A 26,824-nucleotide genomic window follows, 5' to 3' on the forward strand; every position below is an offset into this window, starting at 1 on the left:
CTTTTCCGAAAGTCAGATGGTATATCGCCAGACTCATATATTCTACACACCAAAGTGAATAGTCGTTTTGTTGCCACTTTCCCCAATGATTTTAGAAATTCTGATGGAATGTTATCTATCCCTTCTGCCTTATTTGACCGTAAGTCCTCCAAAGCTCTTTTAAATTCCGATTCTAATAGTGGATCACCTATCTCTTCTAAATCGACTCCTGTTTCTTCTTCTATCACATCAGACAAATCTTCACCCTCATAGAGGCTTTCAGTGAATTCTTTCCACCTCTCTGCTCTCTCCTCTGCATTTAACAGTGGAATTCCCGTTGCACTCTTAATGTTACCACCGTTGCTTTTAATGTCACCAAAGGTTGTTTTGACTTTCCTGTATGCTGAGTCTGTCCTTCCGACAATCATATCTTTTTCGATGTCTTCACATTTTTCCCGCAGCCATTTCGTCTTAGCTTCCCTGCACTTCCTATTTATTTCATTCCTCAACGATTTGTTTTTTTGTATTCCTGATTTTCCCAGAACATGTTTGTACTTCCTCCTTTCGTCAATCAACTGAAGTATTTCTTCTGTTACCCATGGTTTCTTCGCAGCTACCTTCTTTGTAACTATGTTTTCCTTCCCAACTTCTGTGATGGCCCTTTTTAGAGATGTCCATTCCTCTTCAACTGTACTGCCTACTGCGCTATTCCTTATTGCTGTATCTATAGCGTTAGAGAACTTCAAACGTATCTCGTCATTCCTTAGTACTTCCGTATCCCACTTCTTTGCGTATTGATTCTTCCTGACTAATGTCTTGAACTTCAGCCTACTCTTCATCACTACTATATTGTGATCTGAGTCTATATCTGCTCCTGGGTACGCCTTACAGTCCAGTATCTGATTTCGGAAACTCTGTCTGACCATGATGTAATCTAATTAAAATCTTCCCGTATCTCCCGGCCTTTTCCAAGTATACCTCCTCCTCTTGTGATTCTTGAACAGGGTATTCGCTATTACTAGCTGAAACTTGTTACAGAACTCAATTAGTCTTTCTCCTCTTTCTTTCCTTCTCCCAAGCCCATATTCTCCTGTAACCTTTTCTTCTACTCCTTCCCCTACAACTACATTCCAGTCGCCCAAGACTATTAGATTTTCGTCCCCCTTTACATACTGCATTACCCTTTTAATATCCTCATACACTTTCTCTATCTGTTCATCTTCAGCTTGCGACGTCGGCATGTATACCTGAACTATCGTTGTCGGTGTTGGTCTGCTGTCGATTCTGATTAGAACAACCCGGTCACTGAACTGTTCACAGTAACACACCCTCTGCCCCACCTTCCTATTCATAACGAATCCTACACATGTTATACCATTTTCTGCTGCTGTTGATATTACCCGATACTCATCTGACCAGAAATCCTTGTCTTCCATCCACTTCACTTCACTGACCCCTACTATATCTAGATTGAGCCTTTGCATTTCCCTTTTCAGATTTTCTAGTTTCCCTACCACGTTCAAGCTTCTGACATTCCACGCCCCGACTCGTAGAACGTTATCCTTTCGTTGATTATTCAATCTTTTTCTCATGGTAACCTCCCCCTTGGCAGTCCCCCCCCCCCCCCCCCCCGGAGATCCGAATGGGGGACTATTCTGGAATCTTTTGCCAATGGAGAGATCATCATGACACTTATTCCTGTGGATACACGTTACGTGTCTTTAATGCAGTGGTTTCCATTGCCTCCTGCGTTCTCATGTCGTTGATCATTGCTGATTCTTCCGCCTTTAGGGTCAATTTCCCACCCCTAGGACAAGAGAGTGCAGTGAACCTCTCTCCACTCCTCTGCCCTCTTTGACGAGGTCGTTGGCAGAATGAGGCTGACTTCTTACGACGGAAGTCTTTGGCCGCCAATGCTGATTATTTACCAAAATTTAGGCAGTGGCAGGGATCGAACCCGGGACCGAAGACGTTTTTGATTATGAATCAAAGTCGCTACCCCTAGACCACGTGTTTGCAAAACCTAACATGTTATGGAAATTTGTAATACTCGCATGAAGTGAGAACTTACCTTAGAGCAGAGGGTCTCAAAACGATACCGTACGTGACTGCGAGACAACACGGTATCCTGGCTCACTCAAGTGATTATGTGTAGCTCAGAGAGTTTCAATGACTCCTTTGTGCAATTTCTGTATGAGTACTGTATGGATTCAGAAATCCATGCCATAACGCATGCACTGGCCATTATGCCCGTCCTTCATCTACCACATTCCCCAGCCATGTGCCACGAGTAAAATTCGACATCAAATTAGATGAGGGCTTAAGCACAGTAGCCACTTTGTGGGTCGCCAAGTGGTGGTAGGTTGTGTCCCCCATAGCAGTGACAGACCTTAGCGCCGGCCAGAGTGGCCGTGCGGTTCTAGGCGCTACAGTCTGGAACTACGTGACCGCTACGGTCGCAGGTTCGAATCCTCCCTCGGGCATGGATGTGTGCAATGTCCTCAGGTTAGTTAGGTTTACGTAGTTCTAAGTTCTAGGGGACTGGTGACCTCAGAAGGTAAGTCCCATAGTGCTCAGAGCCATTTGAACCATTTGAGCAGACCGTAGCGTTGTTGGTATGACTACATGGTCACGCACCACTGACAACCCCTAGCACTTTATCAGTGTAACTGTGCTGCGCCCGGTGTACGCAGCACAAGTCAAAACACGACAAACATGGGGCACCCACCTTGGAGGCAGCGCCCTCGCGCAGTTTGAGGTCGGACTCGAGAAGCAGCTGCCTGGATTGTGAGACGTGGCAACCAGGCATGGGTCCCGTCAGGTCCAGCTGCGAGTGCACGCGCACCAGCCGCTCCAGCTCTTCGTCCTTGACCGCCTCCTACAAAAATACACCACACTAACAATCCTTTCCAATCCTCCTCCAACTCTCCTCTTGTTACTTTCATTTATCCAATTTTTCTATCCCACTCAACACCACTTACAACCACACGCACACACACACACACACACACACACACACACACACACATACAAATGCATCGCACAACACAATAAAACACACACCACATTAAACAGTTCTCTCCAAACTTCTCCAACTCTCCTCCCATTACTTTCGTTTCTAAGTTTTGTATCCCACTGAAAACCACCTACAAGCACACACACACACACAACCCACTCCAACTTCGATTTTCTTTCAGTTCTATGCCTGTAAAATGTCATTGGACAACTCTTGCAACCACACACACATATGCCGCCACCATTAACTTAATGGCACAACATGAAACGCAGTAAATACACTACTGGCCATTAAAATTGCTACACCAAGAAGAAATGCAGATGATAAACGGGTATTCATTGAACAAATATATATACTAGAACTGACATGTGATTACATTTTCACGCAATTTGGGTGCATAGATCCTGAGAAATCAGAACCCAGAACAACCACCTCTGGCCGTAATAACGGCCTTAATACGCCTGGGCATTGAGTCAAACAGAGCTTGGATGGCGTGTACAGGTACAGCTGCCCATGCGGCTTCAACACGATACCACAGTTCATCAAGAGTAGTGACTGGCGTATTGTGACGAGCCAGTTGCTCGGCCACCATTCACCAGACGTTTTCAATTGGTCAGAGATCTGGAGAATGTACTGGCCACGGCAGCAGTCGAACATTTTCTGTATCCAGAAAGGTCCGTACAGGACCTGCAACATGTGGTCGTGCATTATCCTGCTGAAATGTATGGTTTCGCAGGGATCGAACGAAGGGTAGACCCACGGGTCGTAACACATCTGAAATGTAACGTCCACTGTTCAAAGTGCCGTCAGTCCGAACAAGATGATGATGGCGATGACGAATACACGCTTCCAATATGCGTTCACCGCGAGGTCGCCAAACACGGATGCGGCCATCATGATGCTGTAAACAGAACCTAGATTGATCCGAAAAAATGACGTTTTTCCATTCGTGCACCCAGGTTCGTCGTCGAGTACACCATCGCATGCTGCTGCAAACGTCTTCGAACTGTTCGTGCAGATGGTTGTTGCCTTGCTTTCTGTTGACTCAGGGATCGAGACGTGTTTGCGCGATCCGTTACAGCCGTGCGGATAAGATGCCTGTCATCTCGACTGCTAGTGATACGAGGCCGTTGGGATCCAGCACGGTGTTCCGTATTACCCTCCTGAACCCACCGATTCCATATTCTGCTAACAGTCGTTGGATCTCGACCAACGCGAGCAGCAATGTCGCGATACTATAAACCACAATCGCGATAGGCTACAATCCGACCTTTATCAAAGTCGGAAACGTGATGGTATGCATTTCCCCTTCCTTACAGGAGGCATCACAACAACGTTTCACCAGGCAACGCCGGTCAACTTCTGTTTGTGTATGAGAAATCGGTTGTAAACTTTCTTCATGTCAGCACGTTGTAGGTGTCACCACCGGCGCCAACCTTGTGTGAATGCTCTGAAAAGCTAATATTTTGCATATCACAGCATCTTCTTCCTGTCGGTTGAATTTCGCGTCTGTAGCACGTCATCTTCGTGGTGTAGCAATTTTAATGGCCTGTAGTGTATTAATGAAAGATTTGATGTACAAACACTCATGAAAGCATGAAAAGTTGATAAAAGGTTACAGGAATAAGGTCTGCATTTCAGAATAAGCGACTATGAACTTCGTGAGTTCTACAGGGTGGGTCAAAAAGGACTTTACAACTTTGGAATTGTACAGAGTATTTCCATAAGAGTATGCAAAAATGTAACAGGACATAGAGAATGCTCCATTGAACAATTTGAGACAGGGAATTTGGGGTCCGGAAACACAGCTTACAGACATATGGAAGAAAGTTGTCTACTGCTTTGCCTAGCATTATTGCTTTCCAGATTATTTACAACTAACATCCATACAAGTTTACACATACTGTGCTGTTTATTCACATGTACATTCTTTATTTCCTGCAAGGAAACAAGGAGTTGCTAGGAATTCATGATGCAGGTTTTGTTTACTTTACTTATCCACAAGGTGGCTCTGTTGTATCGTATTTACATTGTCGCATGACAGAACATGCTGTGAATCAACGATATATGCATTCATTACTCAATGCTAATCAAAGATGTACAGTACAATACGATGGAGGAGCACTGCTACAGTATTGCCTGGTCGCTGGATCGGAAGAGGAGGTCGTATTCCATGGCCCGCGAAGTCACCTGATCTGAATCCCCTTGATTATTTCCTATGGGGATCTACACTCCTGGAAATTGAAATAAGAACACCGTGAATTCATTGTCCCAGGAAGGGGAAACTTTATTGACACATTCCTGGGGTCAGATACATCACATGATCACACTGACAGAACCACAGGCACATAGACACAGGCAACAGAGCATGCACAATGTCGGCACTAGTACAGTGTATATCCACCTTTCGCAGCAATGCAGGCTGCTATTCTCCCATGGAGACGATCGTAGAGATGCTGGATGTAGTCCTGTGGAACGGATTGCCATGCCATTTCCACCTGGCGCCTCAGTTGGACCAGCGTTCGTGCTGGACGTGCAGACCGCGTGAGACGACGCTTCATCCAGTCCCAAACATGCTCAATGGGGGACAGATCCGGAGATCTTGCTGGCCAGGGTAGTTGACTTACACCTTCTAGAGCACGTTGGGTGGCACGGGATACATGCGGACGTGCATTGTCCTGTTGGAACAGCAAGTTCCCTTGCCGGTCTAGGAATGGTAGAACGATGGGTTCGATGACGGTTTGGATGTACCGTGCACTATTCAGTGTCCCCTCGACGATCACCAGTGGTGTACGGCCAGTGTAGGAGATCGCTCCCCACACCATGATGCCGGGTGTTGGCCCTGTGTGCCTCGGTCGTATGCAGTCCTCATTGTGGCGCTCACCTGCACGGCGCCAAACACGCGTACGACCATCATTGGCACCAAGGCAGAAGCGACTCTTATCGCTGAAGACGATACGTCTCCATTCGTCCCTCCATTCACGCCTGTCGCGACACCACTGGAGGCGGGCTGCACGATGTTGGGGCGTGAGCGGAAGACGGCCTAACGGTGTGCGGGACCGTAGCCCAGCTTCATGGAGACGGTTGCGAATGGTCCTCGCCGATACCCCAGGAGCAACAGTGTCCCTAATTTGCTGGGAAGTGGCGGTGCGGTCCCCTACGGCACTGCGTAGGATCCTACGGTCTTGGCGTGCATCCGTGCGTCGCTGCGGTCCGGTCCCAGGTCGACGGGCACGTGCACCTTCCGCCGACCACTGGCGACAACATCGATGTACTGTGGAGACCTCACGCCCCACGTGTTGAGCAATTCGGCGGTACGTCCACCCGGCCTTCCGCATGCCGACTATATGCCCTCGCTCAAAGTCCGTCAACTGCACATACGGTTCACGTCCACGCTGTCGCGGCATGCTACCAGTGTTAAAGACTGCGATGGAGCTCCGTATGCCACGGCAAACTGGCTGACACTGACGGCGGCGGTGCACAAATGCTGCGCAGCTAGCGCCATTCGACGGCCAACACCGCGGTTCCTGGTGTGTCCGCTGTGCCGTGCGTGTGATCATTGCTTGTACAGCCCTCTCGCAGTGTCCGGAGCAAGTATGGTGGGTCTGACACACCGGTGTCAATGTGTTCTTTTTTCCATTTCCAGGAGTGTATAAAGTCACTTGTGTACGAGACCCAACTGGATTTGGAAACGCAATTAGCTGTCAGAAATGTAGCTACCTGTGATGTGATTCGATGTACACCAGGGACATTTGTCAGAGTGCGTCAGAATCTTGTTCACCGACATCATGCTTGCTTTGAGGTAGATTGCCGTCAGCTTCAGCGTATTTTGCAAGATACGGCACAAATGGTACATTCATTATGCCAATGATGGTATTTATAGTTAACTAATGTAAATAAAAAAGTACACAGTAATGTGATTTTATTCCTATTACCACCTTAAACTGGCCTCTCCGATCCCGGGTTCCCTACCTCAAATTGTTCAATGCAGCGTCCGCTGAAATCGTTAAATTTTTGCACGCTCTTACGGGAACACCCGGTATAGAAATGTATTGAGAGAACTTACGGAATCGGTAGATGTTTCATTTTGTAGCTAACAACCTCAAGTTTGATTCACGTAGTGCACTATTACCCCATTCCACCACCAGGAGCGCCAGCGTAGTGTGCAGTAGAGTTGGGCAACACGATTCTTTTTCCCGATTCGATTCCTACGATTCAATCTCACATTGCGAATCGATTCCTACGATTCGTTCACGATTCACTCACGATTCATTCTAGTCTGCGATAGCACGATTCTTACGGAATGCAAAAAGTTCTACATCTTACTCACAGATGGCAGGACATGTCTGAAATTGTCAATGGGGTTAGAATCGAACTGTGTCATTATAAGACATGCCAGAAATAGTTTATTTATGAGGAAACATGCATATGACGTTACAAGTGTGATTCGGGATTTATACGTGTAATGACTTAATTGATGAAAGGTCTCGTTTGATTTGATTGCGTCTATTGTTTCATTTCAGTATGCCAGGAAAGAGGAGTCGATTTTTGCGAAAGGTGGTTCAAAATTGCTTCCTTTGTTCACACGCATTCTCCACTTGACTGCCATCTGGCGGTCGTTATCATTCGACACGACTAGGCATGATTCGGAAGTTGCCTTCGAAGCATAGCGTACTAAGAATCGATGAATCGTTGGATCTTGGAAACGTCACGACTCGGAAACACGCAGTCGTTCTTACGATTCTTTTGAACGACGATTCGTCCGTATCACGATTCCCGTCGTTATCATTCGACACGACTCGGCATGATTCGGAAGTTGCCTTCGAAGCATAGCGTACTAAGAATCGATGAATCGTTGGAACTTGGAATCGTCACGACTCGGAAACACGCAATCGTTCTTACGATTCTTTTGAACGACGATTCGTCCGTATCACGATTCCCGTCCTTATCATTCGACACGACTCGGCATGATTCGGAAGTTGCCTTCGAAGCATAGCGTACTAAGAATCGATGAATCGTTGGATCTTGGAAACGTCACGACTCGGAAACACGCAATCGTTCTTACGATTCTTTTGAACGACGATTCGTCCGTATCACGATTCGATTCTTACGATTCTTTATTTAGAGTCGTTCAAATGAACGACTCATTCACGAATCGCCACAACTCTAATGTGCAGTTAAAATGGCTACTTTCAGTGCTGTGGACTGTGTCCACCTTGCTCCCTAGACTTGAAACCACTGTATTTCTTTCTCGGGGGTTTCATTAAAGACCATGAGTATGTTCCTCCCTTGCCAAACAATTCAGTCGATCTGAAAAAAAAGGATATACGCTGCCATCGCACAAGTTAGGCCAGATTTGCGGCAACGAGTGTGGCAAGAAATTGATTACCAGTGGGATGTCCGCCACATCACAAACGGTAGTCACATCGAACCAAAATTAAGCTCGAGATTTTTATGTGAAACTTGAGGTGGTTTGCTAGGAAATGACACATCTACCGGATCTTAAGTTATCTCAATCAATTTATACACTGAAGCGCCAAAGAAACTGGTATGGGCATGCGTATTCAAATACAGATATGGAAACATGTAGAATACAGTGCTGCGGTCAGCAACGCCTGTATAACACAAGAAGCGTCAGGAGCATTTGTTAGATCGGTTACTGCTGCTACATTGGCAGGTTATCAAGAGTTAAGTGAGTTTGGGAGTGGTTTTAAGTCGGCGCACGAGCTACGGGACACAGCATCTCCTAGGTAGCGATGAAGTGGGGATTTTCACGAGCGTACTGTGAATATCAGGAATCCGGTAAAACATCAAATCTCCGACATCGCTGCGGCTAGAGAAAGACCCAGCAAGAACGGAACTAACGACGACTGAAGAGAATCGTTCAACGCGGCAGAAGTGCAAAACTTCCCCAAATTGCTGCGGATTTCAATGCTGGGCCATCAGCAAGTGTCAGCTTGCCAACTATTCACCGAAACATCAGCGATATGGGCTTTCAGAGCTGAAGGTGCACTCGTGTGCCGTTAATGACTGTTCGACACGATGCTTTACGCCTCGCCTGGGTCCTTCAACACCGACACGGGACTGGTGTTGACTGGAAACATGTTGCGTGGTCGTACGAGTCTCGCTTCAAATTGTATCAAGTGGATGGACGTGTATGGGTATGGAGAAAACATCATGAATCTGTAGATCCTGCATGTCAGCAGGGGTTCAAGCTGGTGAAGGCTCTGTAATAGTGTGGGGCGTGTGCAGTTAAAGTGATATGGGACTGCTGATACGTCTAGATATGAGTCTGATAGGTGACATATACACTCCTGGAAATTGAAATAAGAACACCGTGAATTCATTGTCCCAGGAAGGGGAAACTTTATTGACACATTCCTGGGGTCAGATACATCACATGATCACACTGACAGAACCACAAGCACATAGACACAGGCAACAGAGCATGCACAATGTCGGCACTAGTACAGTGTATATCCACCTTTCGCAGCAATGCAGGCTGCTATTCTCCCATGGAGACGATCGTAGAGATGCTGGATGTAGTCCTGTGGAACGGCTTGCCATGCCATTTCCACCTGGCGCCTCAGTTGGACCAGCGTTCGTGCTGGACGTGCAGACCGCGTGAGACGACGCTTCATCCAGTCCCAAACATGCTCAATGGGGGACAGATCCGGAGATCTTGCTGGCCAGGGTAGTTGACTTACACCTTCTAGAGCACGTTGGGTGGCACGGGATACATGCGGACGTGCATTGTCCTGTTGGAACAGCAAGTTCCCTTGGCGGTCTAGGAATGGTAGAACGATGGGTTCGATGACGGTTTGGATGTACCGTGCACTATTCAGTGTCCCCTCGACGATCACCAGTGGTGTACGGCCAGTGTAGGAGATCGCTCCCCACACCATGATGCCGGGTGTTGGCCCTGTGTGCCTCGGTCGTATGCAGCCCTGATTGTGGCGCTCACCTGCACGGCGCCAAACACGCATACGACCATCATTGGCACCAAGGCAGAAGCGACTCTCATCGCTGAAGACGACACGTCTCCATTCGTCCCTCCATTCACGCCTGTCGCGACACCACTGGAGGCGGGCTGCACGATGTTGGGGCGTGAGCGGAAGACGGCCTAACGGTGTGCGGGACCGTAGCCCAGCTTCATGGAGACGGTTGCGAATGGTCCTCGCCGATACCCCAGGAGCAACAGTGTCCCTAATTTGCTGGGAAGTGGCGGTGCGGTCCCCTACGGCACTGCGTAGGATCCTACGGTCTTGGCGTGCACCCGTGCGTCGCTGCGGTCCGGTCCCAGGTCGACGGGCACGTGCACCTTCCGCCGACCACTGGCGACAACATCGATGTACTGTGGAGACCTCACGCCCCACGTGTGGAGCAATTCGGCGGTACGTCCACCAGGCCTCCCGCATGCCCACTATACACCCTCGCTCAAAGTCCGTCAACTGCACATACGGTTCACGTCCACGCTGTCGCGGCATGCTACCAGTGTTAAAGACTGCGATGGAGCTCCGTATGCCACGGCAAGCTGGCTGACACTGACGGCGGCGGTGCACAAATGCTGCGCAGCTAGCGCCATTCGACGGCCAACACCGCGGTTCCTGGTGTGTCCGCTGTGCCGTGCGTGTGATCATTGCTTGTACAGCCCTCTCGCAGTGTCCGGAGCAAGTATGGTGGGTCTGACAAACCGGTGTCAATGTGTTCTTTTTTCCATTTCCAGGAGTGTATGTATGCATCCTGTCTGACCACCTGCATCCACTGATGTCCATTGTGCATTCCGACGGACTTTGGCAATTCCAGCACGACAATGCGACACCGCACACGACTAGAATTGCTACATAGTGGCTCCGGGAACACTCTTCTGAGTTTAAACACTTCCGCTGGCCAGCAAACTCCCCAGACATGAAACATTATTGAGCATATCTGGGATGCCTTGCACATGCTGTTCAGAAGAGATCTTCACCACCTCGTACCCTTACGGATTTACGGACAGCCCTGCAGGATTCGTGGTGTTCCCTCCAGCACTACTTCAGACATTAGTCGAGCACATGCCACGTCGTGTTGTGGCATTACTGCATGCTCGCGGGGGTCCTACACGATATTAGGCAGCTGTACCAATTTCTTTGGCTATTCAGTGTATATCATCCCAAACTTGTAAAGTCCTTTTTGACTCACTCTGTTTTTTATTATTATTTATTTTATGGCCTTCATTGGACCACTGTAGTCAAAAATACAAAGTTCTAAACAAGTTGTTACACATGGATACAATTTGGTTCAACAATAACTTAATATATTTAGGTAATATAATTATTAGAGGCTATTCTTATATGAAAGGTGTTTTGCTCTTCTGTCTGCCCAATATTTCTTCATTCTTTCAGATATTTTCTTTCTTTCTTCATCTGAGACAACTCTTCCTGTACTCCTTTTATTGATTTTCATTTGTAGTCTGGTTTGCGGGTCTTGCAGTATTCTGGTTTTCTCTGTCTTGTTTTTTAGGTCATCTACTGTAATTTGAAGTTCTTTTATATCTTCCTTAATTTCTGTGATCCATTTAATGTCGTTCTTGCTATTCCACAATTTTTGTATTATTTTTTTACTAATTATGTTTTCTGGAGTTCTCATCAGATGTTCAAAGAATGAGATGCGTTTCTTCCTGATTGTGCTCATGACTAGTTCTATTTTCTTATATACTGTTTCATTTGATGCTATTCTCCAGTGTCCATTTATTTTATACTGTTTATTTATACATGTCCTAATTAGTCTTCTTTTTATTTTTAGTATTCTGTCAATTTCTGCTGTATTAGTTGTTTTGAAGATAGTTTCAGCTGCATACGTTATTTCTGGTTGTGTAACTGTTTTATAGTGTTTTAATTTTGCATCTATAGATAGGCTTTTTTTGTTGTATGTAGTTTTGGTAATGTAATTTTCATAGTTCGGTTTTTTATTCTATTTTGCCATGATAGCTTCTCATTTAGATTGTATGTTGTTATTTCGCCTAAATATTTAAATTTATCAACAATTTTGATTTCCTGTTCTCCTATTGTAATTTTGTTTGCAAGTGGTGGATCAGTTAGCATAATCTCCGTTTTTTCAAATGATATTCTAAGGCCTACTTTCTCTGCTATTTCTTGTAGTGATTTCACTTGTTGCCTGGCTTCTTGAACGGTGTTGGCTAGGAGAGCAAGATCATCAGCGAATCCCAAGCAGTTTAAGCTAATATCATCGTTTGCACTTCCAATTCTTATCCGCTTTGGATTGTCCTTGTACCATTCTCTCATTATGTATTCCAGTGCACAGTTGAAAAGTAATGGTGATAGGCAGTGACCTTGTCTTAAGCCTGTTTTTATGAGGAATGGTTCCGAAATTTCTCCTCTAAACATCACTTTTGATTTGGTGTTGGTTAGAGTGAGTTGTATTATTTTAATTAGTTTTGGATGGAGTCCTAGATTTCTTACAATTTTTAATACTGAAGGTCTGTGGAGACAGTCATATGCCTTCTTAAAATCTACAAATGTTATTGCCAGAGGTTTGTTCCGTTTCTTGTAGTATTCCATAATCAATTTTAAACTAATTATCTGCTCTGCACAGCTTCTGCATGGTCTGAAACCTCTGTATTATAATTGGAGTTACGAACGATGGTAGTCGAGTTTAGGCTTACTCTACGCACCTACGTCACTAATTCTCCGACAACCGATGGGCGTTCGGCAGTATTTTTAGCGCTCTGCTCTAAATGTCGTAGCCGGTTCTAGAGGACTGTTCGAAACTAGCCGTCGGCGTTGACATGTGACGTAATGGCTACTATGACGTCGTGTTCTGGTGCATATTTTGAATTGAATTTCTGCGTCGCCTTCTCGTTGGTTTATACAGAAAGTAATTTGTTAATCTTTGCGCTGGATTTGTAACTTCTTTTCAGCTATTACTGCCATCGCGAAATATGGAGGCAATTGTGGGGCCAAGTTCTGCTCCTGATTTTGAAGCTGTGGAGAATAGTAGGAACGGGGAGCAACATATTCCTCACGTTCGCTTCACTATTGTAAAATGAGCTTATGAATCGGGCGTACCAACGAATGTCATCAGTTTTGCCAGACAATACAATTTAAATGCTCGCTATTGTGAGTGTAGTGTTTCTGGCAAGTAGATGACATTGGGCAAAGTTTGAGGAAACATACGGGTAATTTGTATATGTGACGCTGTGCAAAAGATCTTGTGTGGAGGTATGTTCGCAGAAGGACGTGGTATGTGAAATCAAGAATTCTATGAATAGTATTTTTTTACTTTTTCATTTTTTTGTTTAAGATCTATTTGGCTTGTTGCTCATGAGACAGAATCTGTTATAGACTGGCATTCGTTTTGCTGGGAAATTTGTTCGGATTTTGTTAAGAGAAAGGGCAAAATTGTTGGTGGGCTGGGGCTATTATACAAATTCAAAAATCGCAATTGCAAAAAAGAAAAAAAGAAAGTGATTAGGGGGGGCAGTTGTTTTAGGAAATCACTCTTCTCCAAACATAATTTTTAAGGTGATCGAAGATAGGAGAACTTGTACAATGTTTCACTTGGTACAAATAATAGAGATGAGTCAATCATGTCAGATGGATGGGCTACTTGTAAGGGATTGGACGAAATTGGGGTCATGTATTTGGCTGTGAATCATTCCGTTGAACTTAGGAACAAAAAAACAGGGGCATGTACAATACAGCTGAAGGGATATGGGAGGCGGGCAATAAAAAGTATTACTGGGCTAGAGAAAAGGAAAATTGCAGCACTACAGAGCCATTTAGATGAGCATGTGTGGAGGAAGGATGTCCCACAAAACCAGTGCTTGTTTGAGGTATTTTTGGAAGATGTGGCGAGGATGGAGGTGCCAAAGAAAGAGAGTTTAGTTGCTGCTTTGGAATGGAGGTACATTTTTTTTGATTATTTTAATTTTTGCAATTAGTTTTATTTCATTAATTTTGTTATACCTTTGGTTTTGAATTATTGGTTTTTTTTTTAATAGTTCACACATAGACTTGATTTCTTGGATATCAACCTATTAGGGATATTAGTCGGTATTGATAAGTTGTGGTGCGTACCCTAATACTGTAATTTTCATTTCTACACTAGTTTTTTTTCTAACACTGGCGTCCTGTGTAGTGGTTCTTGCATTATGTGCTGATGTTGGCAATTGTTGGTGTTGGTGTTAGCGAATTTGTAAATAGCAATTGAGTACATGTCGAGGAGGAGGTGGAGTGAAAAGAGAGATGTATTTTTTGGTATTACTGAAGAAGATCCGAATTTCCGAGAGAGTGGTTGGCTCGTGAGTCAATAGAGAAGCTTAAAAATGTCACTATAATGGGTGAGTTTAACCAGAGGTGTAGGTTAGGATGGAATATGACGATATGGACACGAGTTGGCAAAGTCAACGAATCTTACAGTGGGAAAGGTGTCTGAGCTGACACACTGATGTGTAACATAAACTGTGGCCTGGGTTAGGTTGTTATGCAACACTTTGCTGCGAGTAAGCGAAGCAATCAAATCTGATAGCAGATAAGAATTCTGGGGAGACACACTGATCCATAGCATAGACTTACAGTGGAAAATTCATAGCACAGACTTACAGTGGAAAAGGTGTGTGTGGTGACATCCAACCTGCAGCATAACCTGAGGTCTAGGTTAGATGGTATGCAACACTTTGGTTGTGGGTCACCAAAGTCAAAAACCTGACATCGGATAAGATTTCTGTGATGTCACACTGTGGCATGGGCCGAGATCGAGGTTAGGTCGGAATGCAACACTTTGGCTGTGAGTTCGTGAAGCCACGAATGTGATAGTTGAGAAGCTTTCTGTGGTTACACACTGGTTTGTATCATAGCCCGAGTTCTAGGTTAGACTGGAAAAGCAACAGTTCGGTTGTGAATTGACGAAACCAAAGAATGTGGAAAAGCTTGCTGGGGTGACACAATGATCTGTAGCATAGACCGAGTTCTAGCTAGGTTAGGTTGGAATGCGACAGTTTGGCTGTGAGGTACCAAAGCCAAAGAATCGGACAGCAGATACGATTTGGTTAAGGGGCTCCGGAAAGGTTCAAAATCATGAAAAGTTCAATTTTTGCTTTTTTGCGTTTTCTGAATCTGCAGACTATTACCTTTTAATAGATATATAATTTATTCAATTCCGAAGACTACAACTATTTTTAAATTTTTTTTGAAATGTGTTCTACATGGGCGTGACCCACTGTGGCGCTGTTAAACTGCTGTCAAATGGTGTTATTATTAACGTCCGTGTTCATCAGGTACATTTTAGTGATGTGAGATAAAGTATGTGTTGTGGCTAACCTGTGATGGTTCAATATATATCGCTGGTGTGATTGTCGATTGTTTCATGTTTATTTACTCTGTCGTTATCTCGAAAATATTTGTAATTAATTCTGTTTCTTGAGTCTCTGTTTTGTTGAAGTATAATAATGAGTAAAAGTAAAGTTATTAGAAGTCCTCTGAAGGCTTTTAAGAAAAGGAGAAATGTTGGAAAGCCAAAGGTATGTGTTATTACTGTAAACAATAAAGACGATAACCAAGTGAGTGAACCTAACCTCTCAAGTACACCTGCCCATAGCAGTCAAAGTGGGAAAGAAAATACTTCACAGAAGAAGCTTGGTTCAGTGAGTGAAAACTATGAATGTTTTATGGGCGAATCGGATGTGAATGAAATATTTGATATGTCGGTTCTCAAAGGAATTTTTTCAAACTGTGTAAGATGTATTCATTGTAGTGAAGTTGGTCTGGAACTCTGCATAATAAAGCACATAGGACTTGCTAGTGAAATACAACTGAAATGTGATAAGTGTTCATACATGACCACCTTTTGGAACAGTGTTGCAGTAACTGCAACTGAAGAAAATGGTAGCAAAATCTACGAACACAACAACGAGCGATGCTTGCTTTAGACAAGGAACGCCTTCAGGCTGCAGACAGGGCTGTAAAGAGTCTAGAAATACAAGCGAGAGTAAACAGGAGGAGGAACAAGAGGAAGCTGAAGGAGGAGTTTGCAGAGGATGAAGATAATCCATCCTATGGACCTGGAATGCACTAAAAAGTTAATCCAATCTTTGTCGCTCGATTCCCAAAACTTTTATTTTCTCATACTAATTACATGTTTTCTAAGGATCTTCCAAACATATTTGTTTCAAACTTTCAGTAAATGTTACACAGTACCTTCTGCATAATTTTACAGAGCCTTTTTCAAAAAAACTGTATATTTTTGAATATATAAATAAAAAATTGCAAAAAAATGTTGTGAATTTTCATTACAATTGAAAAAAAATCATCTTTAATAACTGAACTAAAATTCAGTAAAATCCCTGTGTTAAGTTGTAGCCCATATTCCAATAAATAATCTGTAAAAAGTTCAACTTCCTATCTCAAATACTTTGTGAGGAAAGATGTAATTTATAAGCGTTATTTTAACATTGCAAGTATAGGGCGTTCCGGAGCCCCTTAAGTGGGAACGCAACAGCTTTGTTGTGAGTTGGTGTAGGCAAGTAATTTGACAGTGGAAAAGATTTCTATGGTGGCAGACTGATCTGCAGCGTAGAACGAGTTCTACATTACGCTGGCACGCAACAGTTTTTTCGTTAAGGCCAAGCCAACCACATGTATTAAGAGACTCATGTGGTGTACAGCACGAGATCTCCATTAGACGTAATGTGCTAATTTCGTTGAGGTGTCGAAGGAAGCGAATACCAACATTAACGTACCGTGCCTGACGGATCCATATTTTACGTCCTGATATACGATGCTCTTCACAATAGCTTACCTGTATTTACGACGTTGCCGAACACTTGGACTATGTGGGTCAGTTACGATTTATTAGTAGAAAACTGCAGCTTATACAGGGTGATTCAAAAAGAATACCACAACTTTAGGAATTTAAAACTCTGCAACGACAAAAGGCAGAGCTAAGCACTATCTGTCGGCGAATTAAGGGAGCTATAAAGTTTCATTTAGTTGTACATTTGTTCGCTCGAGGCGCTGTTGACTAGGCGTCAGCGTCAGTTGATGCTAAGATGGCGACCGCTCAACAGAAAGCTTTTTGTGTTATTGAGTACGGCAGAAGTGAATCGACGACAGTTGTTCAGCGTGCATTTCGAACGAAGTATGGTGTTAAACCTCCTGATAGGTGGTGTATTAAACGTTGGTATAAACAGTTTACAGAGAATGAGTGTTTGTGCAAAGGGAAAAGTTCTGGACGGCCGAGAACGAGTGATGAAAATGTAGCACGCATCCAGCAAGCATTTGTTTGCAGCCCAGGAAAATCGACTCACAGAGCTAGCAGAGAGCTGCAAATTCCACAATCAACTGTATGGAGAGTCCTACGAAAGAGGTTAGTTATGAAACCTGAACTTCAACTACCCGAGGCGATGGATCGGCCGCCAGGCAGCCCGTGACAGAGCAAGCACTTCATCACTGGCCTCCAAGAAGCCCTGATCTTACCCCCTGCGATTTTTTCTTATGGGGGGTATGTTAAGGCTATGGTGTTTCGGCCACCTCTCCCAGCCACCATTGATGATTTGAAATGAGAAATAACAGCAGCTATCCAAACTGTTACGCCTGATATGCTACAGAGACTGTGGAACGAGTTGGAGTATCGGGTTGGTATTGCTCGAGTGTCTGGAGGGGGCCATATTGATCATCTCTGAACTTGTTTTTGAGTGAAAAAAAACCTTTTTAAATACTCTTTGTAATGATGTATAACAGAAGGTTATATTATGTTCCTTTTATTAAATACACATTTTTAAAGTTGTGGTATTCTTTTTGAATCACCGTGTATTATCTACAAATGAGAGTTATCACTGGCTGACATTACACTAACCATTTATCGTTATAAGTTTGTTCGTTGTGATGCTTGTTCGAATTAGTTCCGAAAATGACTCGATTTACGAGGAATTATTTGTAGGAAATATATCGCTGTTTTCGAGTATACTATGAGCTACGCTTATTATTTCAGAAAATCAAGGGATCCATTATCAATAGCAGCACACTTTGGCAAAGTAACTGAGCCTATAAGTGTATTTGTAGTTCGCTATTTTGGATGATTATGTTGACTCTTTCGTCCAGTAACACGGTTTTTTTTTTCTTTAGTTACATGGGCTGTATTCTGAGAACATTAGTGTGCATTTCTTACTTTGGTAGTTTCCGGCGTTTTCAACAGATACCCGTAGTTCTCGGTTATGATTCGATTTAGTGTCCAACAGTTCGTCTACATAATCGAATCATAACCGAGAACTATAACTACGGTATCATATATCCCAAAAGATCATTTGATTACGAATTTGTAAATACTGTAGATGAACTGTTGGACACTAAATCGAATCATAACCGAGAACTATAACTACGGATATCTGTTGAAAACTCCGGAAACTACCAAAGTAAGAAACACACATTAATGTTCTCAAAACACAGCTCACCTAAATGAAAAAAAAAATCGTGTAACGGTACTGAAAGAATGAGATTTTCACTCTGCAGCGGAGTGTGCGCTGATATGAAACTTCCTGGCAGATTAAAACTGTGTGCCCGACCGAGACTCGAACTCGGGACCTTTGCCTTTCGCGGGCAAGTGCTCTACCATCTGAGCTGCCGAAGCACGACTCACGCCCGGTACTCACAGGTACTGGCAGAAGTAAAGCTGTGAGTACCGGGCGTGAGTCGTGCTTCGGCAGCTCAGATGGTAGAGCACTTGCCCGCGAAAGGCAAAGGTCCCGAGTTCGAGTCTCGGTCGGGCACACAGTTTTAATCTGCCAGGAAGTTTCGGTACTGAAAGAGTCAACACTATCATACAAAATAGTAAACTACAAATACACCTACAGGCTCAGCTACTTTTCCAGAGTCCGGGTCCCTTGATTTTCGGAAATAATATTTGTTTCGCGAATAACCGTAGCCATATTATACTCGAAAACTTATATATGAAGTGTGTTTTCGAATAGGTTCCATTTCTAGAAGATCATTTCTCTCCACTTCATATTTTACGTTCTGGTGTCCATTATTATAGCCGTAGAGTTTCTTTACGATAGGGCCTATTCGATTACTTTTTCGCTCTAAAACTATTTGGAGGAGGAGGATATTAGTGTTTAACGTCCCGTCGACATCGAGGTCATTAGAGACGGAGCGCAAGTTCGGGTGAGGGAAGGATTGGGAAGGAAATCGGCCGTGACCTTTCAAAGGAACCATCCCGGCATTTGCCTGAAGCGATTTAGGGAAATCACGGAAAACCTAAATCAGGATGGCCGGAGACGGGATTGAACCGTCGTCCTCCCGAATGCGAGTCCAGTGTGCTAACCACTGCGCCACCTCGCTCGGTCTAAAAGTATTTGTTTCATTTCAATATTCGTGGTCCGAAATGTTTGTTTTGCGACGATGTTATTTATTTATTTTTTTTACTCACTGATTCTGTCTGTTACGATGAAGAAATCCACTTTGATATGACGTCACATCGGGCATAATAATTCCGACGTTTATTGCATGTTTTTTACGTCACCCGCCAAAGCCAGCGACTCGTATCGAAGACTCCTCTTTATCCATCGTAGCCAATGCGGGCATTAACCGTGATCGTAGAGAGGTATTTAGTGAATGTTTATTCCATTTGTTGCTGGTTGTCACTACTAAAGGCGGTCGTAAGCGACAAATTCTGCACACAAGCAAGCCAGAGACATAATCTGCAGTTTGCACGCTTGTTTCAAGAGCTGAGCACGCGCGTGCGCTTACGACAACCGTCTCTTCGAACCAGCAACAATACAATTCCCGTCCGTGTCTACAGATGCACGAACCGCCATCGTTCGTGAATCGGGCTATAGTATCATATCAGAACGTGGCAGCGACTGTACCGTATTTTCCACTGTCATCGGAGTGTGAATATCGTTAGAAGGAATAACTATACATGGATCCCCTTCGCACACCCGCTGGGAGACGACGCAAGTTGACAAATTTCTTGCTCAGAGCCAGTTTCTAGAAAGTGCAGAAAAATTAGGGTCCGGAGGGACTGGTGTACCAGTCATCACTCACCACGACATCGTAGGACTCGATCCTCGCTATGAGGGCCTTCAGCTTCTCGTTGTCCTGTTTCGTCTTCAGTGAGGAATTCACATTGTTGACGAACTCGTCAACACTCGTTATCTGGAAAAGAAAGAGAATTTAAATTTTTAATATTCTCCATAGTGCAAGCAGTCGCTTTGCATCATTCTAATGAAATCTAGCATTGTACAGGTAGTGAAAACTTTGGATGGTTACAATAGATGAGACCAGATAATACTTTATTCCATGGATTTACAGGGTATTTTACAATTCATGTTGCACACTTCTCGAGGCTGCAGAGGAAACTTCATAGATCAAGTTTCATATGGGAACCCATGTCCGCCCTCGGTAGCTGAGTGGTCAGCGTGACAGACTGTCAATCCTAAGGGCCCGGGTTCGATTCCCGGCTGGGTCGGAGATTTTCTCTGCTCAGGGACTGGGTGCTGTGTTGTCCTAATCATCATCATTTCATCCCCATCGACGCACAGGTCGCCAAAGTGGCGTCAAATCGAAAGACCTGCACCAGGCGAACGGTCTACCCGACGGGAGGCCCTAGCCACACGACATTTCATTTCATTGGAACCCATGTCGGGAAACGACATCCAACGATGCTACAGAGAGACAAAGTTATATACATACATACGAGCGAAAGAAACTGGTACATCTGCCTAATATCGTGTAGGGACCCTGTGGGCAAGCAGAAGTGCCGCAACACGACGTGGCATGGACTCGACTAATGTCGGAAGTTGTGCTGGACGCAACTCATACCATGAATCCAGAAGGGATGTCCAAAAATCCGTAAGAGTACGAGGTGGTGGAGATCTCTTCTGAACAGCACGTTGCAAGGCATCCCAGATATGCTCAATAATGTTCGTGTCTGGGACGTTTGGTGGCCAGTGAGAGTGTTTAAACTCAGGAGAGTGTTCCTGGAGCCACTCTGTACCAGTTCTGGACGTGTGGGGTGTCGCATTGTCCTGCTGGAATTGCACAAGTCCATCGGAATGCACAATGGACAGGAATGGATGCAGGTGATCAGACAGGATGCTTATATACGTGTCACCTGTCAGGGACGCATCTAGACGTATCAGGGGTCACAAATCACTCCAACAGCATACGACCCACACCATTACAGAGCCTGCACCAGTTTGAACAGTCCCCTGCTGACATGCAGGGTCCACAGATTCATGAAGTTGTCTCCATACCCGTACACGTTTATACGCTCGATGCGATTTGAAACGAGACTCGTCTGACCAGGCAACATAATTCCAGTCATCAACAGTCCATCGTCGGTATTCATGGGCCCAGGCGAGGCTTAAAGCTTTGTGTCATCAAACGTACACGAGTGGGCCTTTGGCCCCGAAAGCCCAAATCGATGATGTTTCGTTGAATATATATATATATATATAGCCAAAGAAATTGGTATGCCTGCCTAATATCGTGTAGGGCCCTCGTGGACACGCAGAAGTGACGCAACCCGACGTGGCATGGACTCGATTAATGTCTGAAGTAGTGCTGGAGGCAATATATATACACATATATACATATAGATATACTGTGAATATATATCTATATATATACACTGTGAACTTCTATACAGGATGGGTCACCTAACGTTGTTGTTGTTGTTGTGATCTTCAGTCCTGGGATTGGTTTGATGCAGCTCTCCATGCTACCATATCCTGTGCAAGCTCCTTCATCTCCCAGTACCTACTGCAACCTACATCCTTCTGAATCTGCTTAGTGTATTCATCTCTTGGTCTCCCTCTACGATTTTTACCCACCACGCTGCCCTCCAATGCTAAATTTGTGATCCCTTGATGCCTCAGAACATGTCCTGCCAACCGATCCCTTCTTCTAGTCAAGTTGTGCCACAAACTTCTCTTCTCCCCAATCCTGTTCAATACCTCCTCACTAGTTACGTGATCTACCCACCTTATCTTCAGCATTCTTCTGTAGCACCACATTTCGAAAGCTTCTATTCTCTTCTTGTCCAAACTGGTTATCGTCCATGTTTCACTTCCATACATGGCTACACTCCATACAAATACTTTCAGAAACGACTTCCTGACACTTAAATCTATACTCGATGTTAACAAATTTCTCTTCTTCAGAAACGATTTCCTTGCCATTGCCAGTCTACATTTTATATCCTCTCTAATTCGACCATCATCAGTTATTTTACTCCCTAAATAGCAAAACTCCTTTACCACTTTAAGTGTCTCATTTCCTAATCTAACCCCTCAGCATCACCCGATTTAATTTAACTACATTCCACTATCCTCGTTTTGCTTTTGTTGATGTTCATCTTATATCCTCCTTTCAAGACACTGTCCATTCCGTTCAACTGCTCTTCCAAGTCCTTTGCTGTCTCTGACAGAATTACAATGTCATCGGAAAACCTCAAAGTTTTTACTCCTTCTCCATGAATTTTAATACCTACTCCGAATTTTTCTTTTGTTTCCTTTACTGCTTGCTCAATATACAGATTGAATAACATCGTGGAGAGGCTACAACCCTGTCTCACTCCTTTCCCAACCACTGCTTCCCTTTCATGCCCCTCGACTCTTATAACTGCCATCTGGTTTCTGTACAAATTGTAAATAGCCTTTCGCTCCCTGTATTTTACCCCTGCCACCTTCAGAATTTGAAAAAGAGTATTCCAGTTAACGTTGTCAAAAGCTTTCTCTAAGTCTACAAATGATAGAAACGTAGGTTTGCCTTTTCTTGATCTTTCTTCTAAGATAAGTCGTAAGGTTAGTATTGCCTCACGTGTTCCAACATTTCTACGGAATCCAAACTGATCCTCTCCGAGGTCCGCTTCTACCATTTTTTCCATTCGTCTGTAAAGAATTCGCGTTAGTATTTTGCAGCTGTGACTTATTAAACTGATAGTTCTGTAATTTTCACATCTGTCAACACCTGCTTTCTTTGGGATGGGAATTATTATATTCTTCTTGAAGTCTGTGGGTATCTCGCCTGTCTCATACATCATGCTCACCAGATGGTAGAGTTTTGTCATGACTGGCTCTCCCAAGGCCATCAGTAGTTCTGATGGAATGTTGTCTACTCCCGGGGCCTTGTTTCGACTCAGGTCTTTCAGTGCTCTGTCAAACTCGTCACGCAGTATCTTATATCCCATTTCATCTTCATCTACATCCTCTTCGATTTCCATAATATTGTCCTCAAGTACATCGCCCTTGTATAAACCCTCTATATACTCCTTCGACCTTTGTGCCTTCCTTTCTTTGCTTAGAACTGGGTTGCCATCTGAGCTCTTGATAATCATACAAGTGGTTCTCTTCTCTCCAAAGGCCTCTTTAATTTTCCTGTAGGCAGTATCTATCTTACCCCTAGTGAGACAAGCCTCTACATCCTTACATTTGTACCTTAGCCATCCCTGCTTAGCCATTTTGCACTTCCTGTCAATCTCATTTTTGAGACGTTTGTATTCCTTTTTGCCTGCTTCATTTACTGCATTTTTATATTTTCTCCTTTCATCAATTAAATTCAATATTTCTTCTGTTACCCAAGGATTTCTATTAGCCCTCGTCTTTTTACTTACTTGATCCTCTGCTGCCTTCACTACTTCATCCCTCAGAGCTACCCATTCTTCTTCTACTGTATTTCTTTCCCCCATTCCTGTCAATTGTTCCCTTATGCTCTCCCTGAAACTCCGTACAAATGGTTCTTTCAGTTTATCCAGGTCCCATCTCCTTAAATTCCCGCCTTTTTGCAGTTTCAATCTGGAGTTCATAACCAATAGATTGTGGTCCGAATCCACATCTGCCCCTGGAAATGTCTTACAATTTAAAACCTGGTTCCTAAATCTCTGTCTTACCATTATGTAATCTATCTGATACCTTTCAGTATCTCCAGGATTCTTCCAGGTATACAACCTTCTTTCATGATTCTTGAACCAAGTGTTAGCTATGATTAAGTTATGCTCTGCGCAAAATTCTACAAGGCGGCTTCCTCTTTCATTTCTTCCCCCCAATCCATATTCACCTACTACGTTTCCTTCTCTCCCTTTTCCTACTGACGAATTCCAGTCACCCATGACTGTTAAATTTTCGTCTCCCTTCACTACCTGAATAATTTCTTTTATCTCGTCATACATTTCATCAATTTCTTCATCATCTGCAGAGCTAGTTGGCATATAAACTTGTACTACTGTAGTAGGCATGGGCTTTGTGTCTATCTTGGCCACAATAATGCGTTCACTATGCTGTTTGTAGTAGCTAACCCGCACTCCTATTTTTTTATTCATTATTAAACCTACTCCTGCATTACCCTTATTTGATTTTGTATTTATAACCCTGTAATCACCTGACCAAAAGTCTTGTTCCTCCTGCCACCGAACTTCACTAATTCCCACTATATCTAACTTTAACCTATCCATTTCCCTTTTTAAATTTTCTAACCTACCTGCCCGATTAAGGGATCTGACATTCCACGCTCCTAACCTAACATATATTACGTAAACATTGAACATCTATTGGCCTGACATGTCGGGACACACTCTATTCCACTCCGTAATTGAAAACGGAAACCACGTGTGAACGTGTACCTCACCCCTCATGGTAATGTACATGTGCGTCAGTGAAAAAGACCAATAAAAAGATGTTAGCATGTGGACGTAATGTGCTGTTCCAGTCTCTTCTGTACCTAAGGTCCATCACCGTTCCCTTTGGATCCCTACGTAAATCGGTGCTCTCCGGTACAAACGATCGAACAGCGGAGGAGTGGTACTCAAGCGTCAACTTTAGGTTACAATATCTCCGGATCTAATTAACATTTTACAATGCAACAAACGGCACTGATTACGTATTTGTTTATATGTTCAGATGTGCTAACAAAACTAACGGGGTTCCATTTAAAAAAACGTAGGTTTGTGTTAAAAAACATACTTCCGTGCATTTTTTTATGGTTTGTATTAACCAATTACACTAGCCCCTCTCCTCACGTTCGGTCTGTGGAATGGATTCGTCAGTATTTGATGTGGTTTACGAAATACATCCAGCGGTAATGTTAGGTGACTCACCCTGTATATATATATATATATATATAGTGATTCCGTGATGATGTTATAAGTTTTCTAGGACGATGGAGACGAATAAGTGTTTCAGTTTGAGTTAAGGTCCCTTGTACCGAAACGAACGATTCGGGAGTTATAAGTGAAAAGTGTTCTGATATCTATGACAGTGGAATGCAATATTTTAAACATAGCTGCACAACAGCAACGGTTTCACGTAATAAAATTATAAACAGCCGACCAGTTGCAATGGATAAAGAAATTCTTTACGTAGGTTTCGACAAACATAAATTTGTCTTCTTCAGAAGGTAGCAATTTTACATTAGTAAGGACTAATGTACCATCGCCGTTTTTACAATTGTCGGCATAGACCCATTTGTCAAAAATGAAATATAGCCCTAGAATTAGGGTTTGTCGATTGTGAGCTCTGCAAGATCCATATTTACGTGACAAACCCTAATTCTAGGTCACCAGTCCCTAAGCCTACAGACTATTTAACCTAAATTATCCTAAGGACAAACACACACACACCCATGCCCGAGGGAGGACTCGAACCTCCACCGGGATCAGCCGAACAGTCCATGACTACAGCACCTTAGGCAGCACGGCTAAACCCGCGCGGTGCCGCCCCCATCAATGTCCGTCATGCTCACTACTTTGAGAGTCCCACAGGAGGTTGGACTTAATCCATATTGAAGATGGTTGAATCATTGCCCTCAACGCAAATCAGTTATTTGAATACATGGTGTCAGACACCACATGGAATCCGCAGCTGGGTAGGAATGTGGGTTCGCCAAGGGGTGTCTCGGGGTAGTCCGTCCAGTTGTGATATACTCTGGTTCCAAATGGCTAATGCGACTGCCTATAAGCAGGAGATCCTGGGTTTGAATCCTGGTCTGGTACACATGTTAATTCGTCACTACTGATTCCGTGTAAAGATCCGATGCAGCTGTCATCAATAATTCCTTTCCTTTCTCCCCCCTCCATCTTCAGTTTACGTGATATATATCACAGCTGCAGATTCCGCATGGTTGGTTGGTTTTGGGGAAGGAGACCAGACAGCGTGGTCATCGGTCTCATCGGATTGGGGAAGGATGGGGAAGGAAGTCGGCCGTGCCCTTTCAGAGGAACCATCCCGGCATTTGCCTGGAGTGATTTAGGGAAATCACGGAAAACCTAAATCAGGATGGCCGGACGCGGGATTGAACCGTCGTCCTCCCGAATGCGAGTCCAGTGTCTTACCACTGCGCCACCTCGCTCGGTAATTCCGCATGGTGTCTGTTCTTGCAGATATGTCCAAAAGAACAGACACCACATTTGTTTAATTGTATTATATGTTTGAATAAAAACCTTGGTATAGACTTCACAAGCTGTGGCCAGGTCTGCAATGGTGAGCCAAATTACCTCATGAAGTGGTCCAACACTGAGCCATCTTGGTCAACTACATGAGAAGAAGGCATGCCCTGCCACAAAAAATGCAGGTCAAGCAACTATACATGTTCATCACTTGTACCCTACTGGTACCTTATCTTCAGCTGACACCTACACCGAGACATATTCCGTGCCAGTTGACAATCCCACGATGTAGGCCAGCTGGTTTAATCACAACTAGCTACATCATCCACTAGGGCTGGTCTATGGAACCCTGCTATATCCATTGCATCTATGGCTCATGCTGGGGCCATTGAAAGGGGGTCACCTCTAGGCTGACTTCATCTGATCTCTGGGCATCTAGAATGAGTTCTGGGT

The 26,824-nt window shown here is 44.1% G+C and overlaps 1 protein-coding gene across 1 annotated transcript in view; it reads right to left on the reverse strand.

The window, feature by feature from the left end:
• The window catches only part of LOC124553354 (pleckstrin homology domain-containing family G member 5-like), a 181,818-nt gene that overhangs the window by 74,721 nt on the left and 80,273 nt on the right, over positions 1-26,824 (reverse strand). The window contains exons 8-9 of the mRNA XM_047127228.1: positions 20,035-20,145; positions 2,708-2,857 (exon numbers count right to left, since the gene is read on the reverse strand). Of these exons, the coding sequence (XP_046983184.1) occupies positions 2,708-2,857; positions 20,035-20,145 (261 nt within the window). The remainder of the gene's footprint in view (positions 1-2,707; positions 2,858-20,034; positions 20,146-26,824) is intronic.

This window comes from Schistocerca americana, chromosome 11, assembly GCF_021461395.2.
Source record: "Schistocerca americana isolate TAMUIC-IGC-003095 chromosome 11, iqSchAmer2.1, whole genome shotgun sequence".
NCBI classification, from domain to species: Eukaryota; Metazoa; Arthropoda; class Insecta; order Orthoptera; family Acrididae; genus Schistocerca; species Schistocerca americana.